Source organism: Stegastes partitus, unplaced genomic scaffold (assembly GCF_000690725.1).
Source record: "Stegastes partitus isolate 25-593 unplaced genomic scaffold, Stegastes_partitus-1.0.2 Scaffold94, whole genome shotgun sequence".
Classification (NCBI taxonomy): domain Eukaryota; kingdom Metazoa; phylum Chordata; class Actinopteri; family Pomacentridae; genus Stegastes; species Stegastes partitus.
The window spans coordinates 604,608-615,240 of NW_007577825.1; the positions used below are offsets into that span (position 1 = coordinate 604,608).

At 41.3% G+C, this 10,633-nt stretch overlaps 1 protein-coding gene across 1 annotated transcript; it reads left to right on the plus strand.

The window, feature by feature from the left end:
- The first annotated feature begins 6,392 nt into the window (after nucleotides 1-6,392).
- tmem229b (transmembrane protein 229B) lies at nucleotides 6,393-8,119 on the plus strand. The gene has a single exon (XM_008277302.1). The coding sequence runs from the start codon at nucleotides 6,393-6,395 to the stop codon at nucleotides 6,987-6,989; it is 597 nt and encodes a 198-aa protein (XP_008275524.1). The 3' UTR covers nucleotides 6,990-8,119.
- Nucleotides 8,120-10,633: the final 2,514 nt, after the last annotated feature.

The window sequence follows — 10,633 nt, forward strand, 5'->3', positions numbered from 1 at the left end:
GTCCGTATGTCAAGACAGCAGGGTACAAAATAGAAATGTTAGCCTTAAATCGAAAGTATTTTTATGGAGACAATTACAAGGGCACATTTCTCGCTGACGCTGTTTCCGCCACCGGAGATGAAGCGGTGGTCAGGTCACCTTGGTCACTGGCACTTAGCTGCATCGGATACTGCTGGTTTTCTATACGCTACACCGCAGCCTCCCAATGTGACCTTCCAAAAGTCTGCATAGACCTGGGATCTGTGCCACAGCCGGAGCCATAGAGATACAGTACATGAACGGGGGATTATGTTGGTCTGCCATGTGTTAGGTTTCTGATATAATCACAGTGTTGGAGTTCACAGCTGTCAGCATGCTTTCAGCACAGTAAAGGGACCGCTTTGTTTTTTCCACCTCGACTGAGTCCTACATCGGTGTGTTTTCTTCATGCTTTCCTTTGTTTACCTGCTGTCAGAGGAGTGTCTTACAGACCTGTCACCCTTGTTTTCAACCAGAACCCTCACTGAAAAGCTCTTTTTTCCCTCCACAAACCCCCCCGTCTCTGACTTGCTCTTTCCCTTTCTGTTTCATTTAAAAGCACACACACACACAGAGTCGGTGTCTACCCACTGTGTCCTCAGCCAAACCCCCGGCGCTGCGTGGTTAGACTTCCTCCTCTTTCAGTTCAAAGTGCACCCTGCCTGTATTGTGTCTCCCCGTGGTCATCCTGAGGTTTACAAAGCAGGCAGCTTTATCACATCTGCCATTCTGATCACCATCAAACTGTGATGCCCTGTTGCGAGGTTCAATAGAGTGCAATGGCGAAGCGGGTCGCCGCAGCAGGAGCTGGCAGGAGCCTTGCTGATCAATACTCAGGGCCGATGAGAGAGCTGGCGGGGTGGTGGGATGGTGGGTGATATCCTACAACAGCTGCAACAACAGCAGAATCAAATAGCACTCAGCGTGTGAATTGTGTCATGCTGAGGCAACAAGTCAATAGATATTCCTAAATACACACATCTAAAGGTTAGACAGGGGTGTCCAGTCAGCTCAGGGTTTTAAGATGCTGACCGCGTAATCACAGCAACCCCTGTTTGAGTCCAGCCAGGGACCTTTGTATATGTCATCACCAATATCTCTCCCCTGATTTGCTGTCAGCTCTCTGCTGTGTAAAAGTGTGCAAAGAAAAGGAGAGAGTAAGCAGCAAAAAAGGTCAGGTAACGATGCCTGGAGTGTCCAATGTTAACATTCGTTCCTAGTTGGAATTCCAAATCAGGGATATTCTGAATTTATGACACCATCCCTCTCACTTGGCGTCAGTTGCAAAATGGCAGTTTCACAAAAGAAATCTACACAGATACCACAATTCAGCTAAATAAAAGAGCCAAAGGTGAACTAAAGGAGCTTTTGAGATGTCACACTCTGAGTTTTAGGACAGTGTAATGAGCATTATTCACTATTTTGCAATTTCAAGTCCAAAGAACGATCTGATTAATCCTGAAAAATAAATGGCACATCAGTGGACAATGGAGGTAATTTTTACCGACTGTCATTAGGAGTTAGCAGCTATGATGTAGAAGCAATTATGACTGTTCTAGCAATTACTAGCTGTGTGAATGTTTTTGACAGGGTTGCTGTTTTTATGCCAGATTTTAGATTGACTAAAGTAAATCTCAGGTATTAAATTGGGAAGCATAAACGCTGGATCTTATCGTCATCACTTTAACTCTGACAACAATGTGGAAGTGCCATTAGTGGTTAGGACTATTTATAGGTTGTGGTTGACCCTAGTTTCACTGTTTGTTCCTGTGCTTTAATGTTACAGCTCAGAACGCATTCATTTCTGCCTTTCGTTTGAGTTCCCATGTTCACTTTATTACTCAGTAAGTGGTTGAAGTGTTGATTATCTTTTCATCTGCCTATACAGGACTCTCAGAACCCTGTTTGCTCTACAAACACATTTATTTATGTGCAAAAACACTTTGCACATAAGCAATAACAGGGATTTCCAGTGTAATCTGACCTGTGTGTTGACAGTGTAAAATACAGTGTAAAGACCCGGAGAGGCTGCCACATTAGTTTCATTATGATAATCCTGACACCTCTGATATACAAACAAGAGGCAGTGAGGACAAGAAATGCATGTTTAGGGAGATTGAACATTTAATAAAAGCAGAAATCATTGCCCAAACCATAAAAAACATTGGCGAAAAAACAGACCAGCGATTGGAGAGACAGAAATATTCCACATTTTGTCAATACTTGCAATTAACAACGATTTTTTTTTTTGTTATATAAAGCTGCTAAAATTTCAAGTCGACCCAGCTTTACCTCTCCTGAAACAACCTTTCACTGTGCCTATATATCAAAGATAAAGATCCAGCAAGATTACAGGCATACATAACGCGTTAAGATGGGTGTTTGTTGTACCATGCCGATAATCACATTAAACCTCCTCTTCCACCCCTGAGTGTATCTATAGGGCTTTTTTTGGCAGGAGGTCGACTGTTAGACGGCTGAATATTGCATTCCAAATTTTTCATCATTAGCGGCTTAGTGGGCATGTGAGTGCTGCACAAATAGTGTCCGTGCAGGCGATGGAGGAGAAGGAGGCGAAGGGAAAGAGAGACGGGGGGGAGTTGAACTGTGAAAGGAAAAAGTGTAGGGAGAGGATGAAGGCATGTGATGTGATCCTGTGAGAGATGAAGGGGGGAAACCAGGTCGAAGGCAGACCGGGGAATGTTTTGATAAAAACCAAATAGCATTTAGCTATTAGCTGATGTTTTGATTTATTCACTATAATGCAAAGACTGACTCCATTAACATGTCTGAGCAGTTCATATAGATTTGCAGGCAGTTAGCTTCGCGCTAAGTACAAACAGGTGGAAACCGCTAGCCTTACTCTGTCTAAAGAAAATCCACTCACCAGGATCTCTAAAGTCACTAAACTATCTGGGTCGTTCATTGTTATTTAAAAAGCTGAAACTTAACACTGTGTACAAATTCCACTTTTTTTTATACTTGATGAGTGACTACAATCATTAATCATTTAGCAAAAATAGTTTCAGATAATACCTCTTAGCTAATATTTCAGAATAACTTTGATAAATCCTTTAACCCTATAAACCCCAAAACTTGCCAGAGGGTTTGAAAGTGGTGTTATCTTAAAAAAAAAGAAAAAAAAAAGAGCCACAATAACACCATTTGTCACAGCCACATTGTCAGATGTTTAACTTTCTAGATGTTCTTGAACTATTCATCTGTGTTGTGCTGTCCCATTGGGGAAACTTAAACTCGTAGTACATCATCTACATCCCTCATTTACAAGGCCCATTTAAAAACTTACAAAAAATGAATAATTTTCTCGACCCGTTTCTGAAAGGAAAGAGAAAAATTCTGCACTCTTTGGTCTAACTGGTAAGCTTTTAGTTAGTGACTCAGCTGCAACCAACCTTCACATAACAAAAGTTCTTGGACTTTGTGACTGAACTGCAGGCTGTGTTTACACAAAGCAGAGAGGAGACAAGTATAGAAATAAATGAAAAATGTAAACAGTAAAAATACCTACAGTAAGTACAGAGAGCTTTTTCCCATCTCGGTAACACTTGTGGACACTTACTAAATACTGAGCATTTTATTGCCAGAGTTTTTTTCAATTATTGTAAAATAAAGAATCCAAGAAATGTTACTTTTCTCTTTACGTGTTCCGCTGTTTCTATTGTAGGACTTTATATTGCAGTGAAAAATGAGCCCACAGTGAGAGAAAATGTGACAGGAGCAAATAAAACCACCCAGAAACTGCCTGGGGTTCAGAGGATAACGCTCTAAAATAGAAAGGGATCAATTTCTTCATTCATTTTACCGTAGAAATCACAGGGAAGAGGCAGTTTAACATTCAGTTTAACATAAGCAACTTATCTTTGACGTTCTGATCTAGTAAACCTATTTCCAGCATCCAGCTCTCTTACCAGGTCAAAGCATGATGCCCAGAGTATTTGGAAAATACTGATTGACCCAGTCCTGCTTGGATAGATGCGAAGGAGAGCGTTTCCCAGGGAGCCAGTGAAAAGATGGTATAAGGGGTTTAGGGAGGTCAGTTGGTCCATCGCTGTGGCCCAGTTCCTCACATGAAACCCTTGTTCCTTGTTTGGGAGAAATGTGCTAATCCCCATGGACTCACTCTGGGCCCCAGCCAGGCTTTGAAGACAAAAAGAGCCAAAAAAATCGGCTTTTGTTCTTCAAACAGGCTTTTGTACTCCTAACCTCTCTCAGAGCTTGTGTTTTACAGAGCGGTTATGATCCATTGTATAATCGTTGCTGGTATGACACGGTTTCCTCCGGAGGCATTGTATAGTAGAAGATACATACTCAGTGGCCTTATCAACTATGTGGTCCTTGAACTTGTAGGTTTGATACTGTTTGCCTTGGGCGTTTTTTTTTTTATTGGACAAGCAGTGTGATAAATAGAGTAGAGGAGGGATCCAACCCTGCGTGGGCCTTCTGATACCTGATACCGAAGGCTGTGTGTGTGTGTCAAGCAGCAGGATTTGGAAAAAGAGCACATGATGTAGGCAGTCAGATGATAAAGCTATACCTTACGTAAGAAACCCCCTCAGTCAGTAAATAGCATCAACTGAGGGAAGGCCATAGAGTCTAAGTGCACCGTAGCCCTCCAGTCTCTAATTTAATCTTTCTGATGTCAGTGAAGTGTTTCATTGCCTTGTCCTTAATTGAACTACAGCTTGGCACCATTCGCAATTAAAGTTGTAATCCTCAAGATTTCAGTCCTGGCTGATTTGGCAAAACTGTGACTGGACAGAACAGCAAATGCTGTTTAATGCTGCATAATTTAAAGCAGTATGTTTAAAATCAGTGACGATGGTGCACACGTTCATAGACTCCTACCAAGGAGATGTTGATAGTGTTGCACTGGGTTGTACACATGGAGTAACAAGACCTAGAAAGACAGATATAATGCCCGCCTCCTCTCTCACCTCCACACATCAGTCACAGCGTAAAGTGGGTGCGAATACGTCTGTGTAGATTCTCAGTCATCCAGGTCATGATAATCCTTCAGTAAAAAAAAAAAAACAACCAAACTTCTCTTTTAGGTTCTTGACAACGTTTCACCTCTCGTCCAAGAGGCTTGTTGAGGATAAAAGGTGAAACGTAGTCCAGAACCTGAAAGAGAAGCTTTTTACTGAAGCGCTGAAGATTAGGTGCAAATATGTGATTCAGAAAGTTACAAATAGTGCGTGATACAGATGCCACCTACCTAATATTTGATTGTTGTGGGGGGAAGAGGCTTCTGACGCAATCCCAGCATCCAACATGCACTCTGAACGGAGTATAAACTCTGCCCAACTGGTGCGTTTATTTACAATGCAGCCAAAAAAACTCTTTCTGAAAACTACATGTGACAAACTGGCATTTTCCAGTGACTTGTGGGGTTAGTGTAAAATGCATGACATACTTTTAAACTTGAAAACATCCTACATTTTTAATAACACATAAAACAGGATGCCTAACCACCTAAAGTCATCACTACTTCAAGCTAAAGGACAAAATACACGACACACGTTTAGGAATATTCTCCTTCAAAAACATCAATTTCAGCAAAGGACTTTTCTTTCTTTTATTTTAATCTTGTGTGAACAAATGTGCCAGTCAAATGTGGAGCCAGTGATTCTGGGGAAAGATTGTTGATATTTTGCTCGTTAGCATATTTAGACAGTTGGTATGAGCCACATTTATTGGATCTCTTCCTCCAAATGCCTCCCTTTCCTCCCATCTTCTCTCCCCTTCGCTTTTCACATTTTCTCGCTAGATAAGTTATTCTTATTTGTTTCCAACTTACAGAGCCAGGAGTGTGTACAAACACCAGATTTTTTTATGCAGACTTTGAGGACATAATCGATAATTTTTCCAAAAAATCATATTGAATCAGAATCACACACTCCACTTTTGATAATAGCTGCAACCAGATACTGATTTCATGCTGCACGACGTGTGAATCATTTTCCACACAGCAGCACTGCAAGATCTGCAAAAAATATCTCACTCTGACTCAGTTTTTTAAATTTAACACTCCTTGCCATATTGAAAACTGATTTTTTTGGCCAAATCCTAAAAATGACTGATAAATAGTCGTGCGAATACATTTTGTTTTCTGCAGCCTCTTTACAAGGAGAGCTACTTACATGCATGCATACGATCCCTCATCTGTCTCTGAACCGAATGACCGTAGCAGAAAAAAGGGGTTTGATTGAATCTTAAGTTTTAAAGCTATGAGAGTTGACATGATGTATCCCGTGACCTGTGTGGCACTTTCCTAAATCTTTCTCTGCTTTTCCCTCAGATCTGCACCTTACTACTAAAGACTTAAAATCTGTGTAAAACCAAGAGGACCAAGGATGGTGACCATGGAAACCCCAGAGGCTCCAGTTCCTCTGACGGCGTTGTCGCGCTGGTACCTCTACGCCATCCACGGCTACTTCTGTGAGGTGATGTTCACCGCGGCCTGGGAGTTTGTGGTCAACTGCAACTGGAAGTTCCCCGGCGTGACCAGCGTGTGGGCGCTCTTCATCTACGGCACCTGCATCCTCATCGTGGAGCGGATGTACCTGAAGCTGCGCGGCCGCTGCCCCGTGCTGCTGCGCTGCATCATCTACACGCTATGGACATACCTGTGGGAGTTTGGCACGGGGCTGCTGCTGCGCCAGTTCAACGCCTGCCCCTGGGACTACTCCGAGTTCCGCTACAACTTCATGGGACTGATCACGGCCGAGTACGCTGTGCCCTGGTTCTGCGCTTCCTTCATCGTGGAGCGCTTGGTCATCCGCAAAACGCTGCGGCTGCGCTTCCACGAGGGTCCCGAGGACGGCTGGTCAAACCACCGGTCAGATGCTGGGGGCGGAGGAGGGTCCGCAGGAACTTTGGGGGGTGGGAGGAGACGAGAGAGGAGCAGAGGGACGGGAAATAATGCTAACGGCTACCTTAAAGGGGAATGAGTCAGGACACAATCTGAAACCAGCCCAATCACTCTGCTACACCTCTTCGACCCTCCTCAGCCATCTTTCATAAGCAGTCCTCCCACTTAACTGTATGGGGAGAGGACAGACAGCTACGTAGACTGGGCTGGTGTGCAGAGGTGTAAAGAGTATCAGAACAGCCAGAAAACGAACACCTAAATGGGCCTTCAAATGCCCAAATCACTCACTGTGTCCTCTACTGTTAACACAGGGGCGCAGTAACTCCATGCTGCTGTGTTTGCTGCATTTCATAACGCACCCACCCATTTCCATGTGGGGTTGACCTTAAGGAAATCAGGGTCTTAAATGACCAGGATTACACTTTCTCAATCTCTCCTGTCCCACAGGACAAGAACTTGGGATAAAATAAAAAAAATAAAAAAATAAAAAACTACTATTGCAAAGATTAGCGTTATTGTCCTGTGACGGGACTAATTCAAGAACAAGAACAGTATTTGTTTGTCAAGGGCACATCAGTCTATATGAAAGCAGAATGCTTGCTGCGTAGAAATCACGATTAAAAAGTAGCTGCATTAGTGAAATGTCCTTTTTAAAATGTACATATTGTCCTTTAGTATTATTCAAAGTACTGTAGTAATGTAGCTACAAAAGGAGCATACTGTCCACCCAGAAGCAATGCGCCGTGTGTCAGCTTACGTCATCAAGAATGTTTTCTGCATTTAGTGAATACCCACAATGCCTGAAAAAAATGCATGGAAAAAAATTTGTCTTCCAATATAATCGACATTTTTACAGAGCTCATTCGGCAGCCATAACGTATGTCTCTTGAATCGGCCTGCTGCTTGTGTGTAGAGAAGCTCAGGAGGTCGAGCCGGTCCGCCAGTTATCAGGGTCGATTGGTTTTCCTCCTTCTGACAAGCATGTCGAAGTGTCCTTGAGCAAGACATCGAAACCCCAAAAACTGCTCCCGGTTGAGCAGGTCATGGCCTTGCATGGCAGCTTCTCCGCCATCGGTGCGCGAATGGATTGTATGCGTGTGTGTTTGTGCGCAGGCTAATGTGAGAGCTCGAAATAAATCCAGTCCATTTGCCATAATAGCAGGGACGCCTTTCTGTTGATGGTCATGATCATGAGTCATGACCATCAGCATAAAGCACCAAACCTCTTAGTAATTTCCTTTTTGCAGTTTTTTCAAAAAGCCTCTTCATGACTCACCGTCTGCATGTCCATTTAGTGTGCTTTAATGTCGTCTCAGATATGCCAAGGTCACATAAGCCTCGTTTCTTAATTCTCATTCACTGAAAGTCGGTAGTCATTCCTGTCAAATCACACAATTTATCTATGGAACATGTGTTTTGTTTTTTTTTCTTGAGCAAATGGTGTCTGTACTTTTTTTCCCCCATTTTTTTTCCTTTGGCTGTGAAAGTGTTGCCACACAATCAACAACAAAAAAAAGAAAAGCGTCTGACAGCAGTAGCTATTTATGAGTGACAGCTGGATGAAAAGTAGCCAAGGCTTGCAGATCAGGGTTTTTTTGACTTGAAAAACACATTTTCACATGAACAAACGTCACATTCACAGGGCACATTTTGTCCACGAGAGCATATTTTCTAAAGGTTATTGACCCTTTCCCATCACCCTTCTTCTTTGTGTTTGGTTTGACAAATATGTGAAGTGAAGGGGAGGAAATGTGCGGCAGATTTCGGTGATAATTTATTGAAGAATCCCTCACATTTCAGCTGAAATGGAATTTGCTGCTCGTTTTTTTTTTTTTCCTCCACTAATGGTCTGTAAGTTATAAATGATTTGTGTGTCTTGCTGAATAATGATCTCTATGTGTTACAGTGGATTTTTTTGTCATGTCAGACAGACTGAATAGGACAAAAAGTGGTGTAAAAATGCTTAAAACCAACTCAGAAATTTTCACATTTCAGGTAGTGTTAGGTTAACTCTTAACTTGACAGCACTCTTGTCTTACATGGGAACATCCAGACTGGTACTTCAAGCTACTGATACACACAGATGAATGCTTATTCTAGTGTTGTTAGTCATTCTATTCTGGGGGTAGAGAAATCAAGGACTATACACCTGCCTCCATATGCATCCAGGAGCCGACAGTAATGTATGATAGTGGAAGGATGCGGTGCTACTTGTTAGTATAAAAAAATCCGGACACATCTGTCTCTACGTTGGCTCCAAGGTACCAGACGACACATGAAATGGAAATATGTTTGCTGGAAAAGTATTCCCCGGGAGGACCGTTTGTGTTGTTGACTCCATCAAAACATGTTGACGGTAGAAGAACTTTCACAATTAATAGATAACTGCAAAAAAAACACACCTAATATTTCCCCATGTTTCCACAACACCGCTGGACTGTGTAAATGTGTGACCTTCATCGGTGCGGCTGCGATGAGTTGCAGTGTTTCCCCCCGACTGTCTCCCTGCAGGTTCAGCTGGTCAACATCACAGATGAAGTGGCGCCCCCCAGTGGAGGATTTCAAAAATTGAAAACATGTTTTATTAAGCTTGGACAACAAATATGAAGTATACAACAAACCCATGAAGATCAACAAAACCGAAGACATTTTGTGTTGTTTTTTTTTCCCTATCATATTATATTTAAGTTATATTTTTTAGTATGCATATGATTTTTATTTTTTTTTTCATACATGAACCAACAGGCTTAAAAGCAATAGAGGCTTCGGACCCCGCAATGATTACATTTAACTCTAAAAATCCAGAACTGGTATGCAGCTAATGTCTTTATCAATTCTACCGCTTTGATGGAACAAATCAAAAGAACATGCAAAACTAAGTGTATTCTCTGCAATATGTGAGTGAAGGAGTTTTAGATGAGTGTGTATAGCGTGTTGTACAGAGACACCACAGTCTCTGTATGTGTATGTGCATGTATAGTATGTTACAACTCAACTGATTCTCTGGTATTTCTACCTTGAGTGTGCATGTCCAAAACTTTCTTCCTCCAAACTCTTGATTTTATCCCGATGATTAATAGCCCCCCAGGTACTGTAATGGTTGCTTAATTTTATTTTTATTTTTAAATAAAAATGTACAGGTTTTTAGTGAACTGACTGTACTGTATATCACTCACTTTGATTATGTTTGTGTATGATTTATCAATCTTTGGGATTAAATGTATTTATTTGATCATAAAATATATGTGTGTTCGGAAGCCTTTTTATTTCTGTCTTCAACCTACACATTGTCTCTTCCAGGTTCTAATTTTTTTCTGTTATGCAAGATATATCTGGCATTATATATATATATATCTATATTATGCAATACTTAAATTACTCCAGCTCACCAACATTTAAAAAAAAAAAAGACAGTTTTATATTTGATAGAAGAATTAATTCCTAATTTTATCTAAGCCAAAAAAAAAAATCTCACAGAATTGATAGCTTCTTTATATAACATAATTACACCTTGATTTTTTTTCATTTCGGAAAATATATCGGCTTTTATAATGAAACAGTCCGAACTGCCGCCGATGTAGCTTGTGTGTGATTTGACTTTTTAAAACAGGCGATTTAAAGTTTTAAGGACACCGAAACAATCGTGACAACATCAGTGAGTATGACTAAATTACTCTATGGAGTTAAAAACATTGTGGTTTAATAAACAGAAAAGATAAATAC

Excerpts from the sequence above, each read along its gene's own strand:
- tmem229b (XM_008277302.1), top strand. The coding sequence starts at position 6,393 with ATGGTGACCATGGAAACCCCAGAGGCTCCAGTTCCTCTGACGGCGTTG.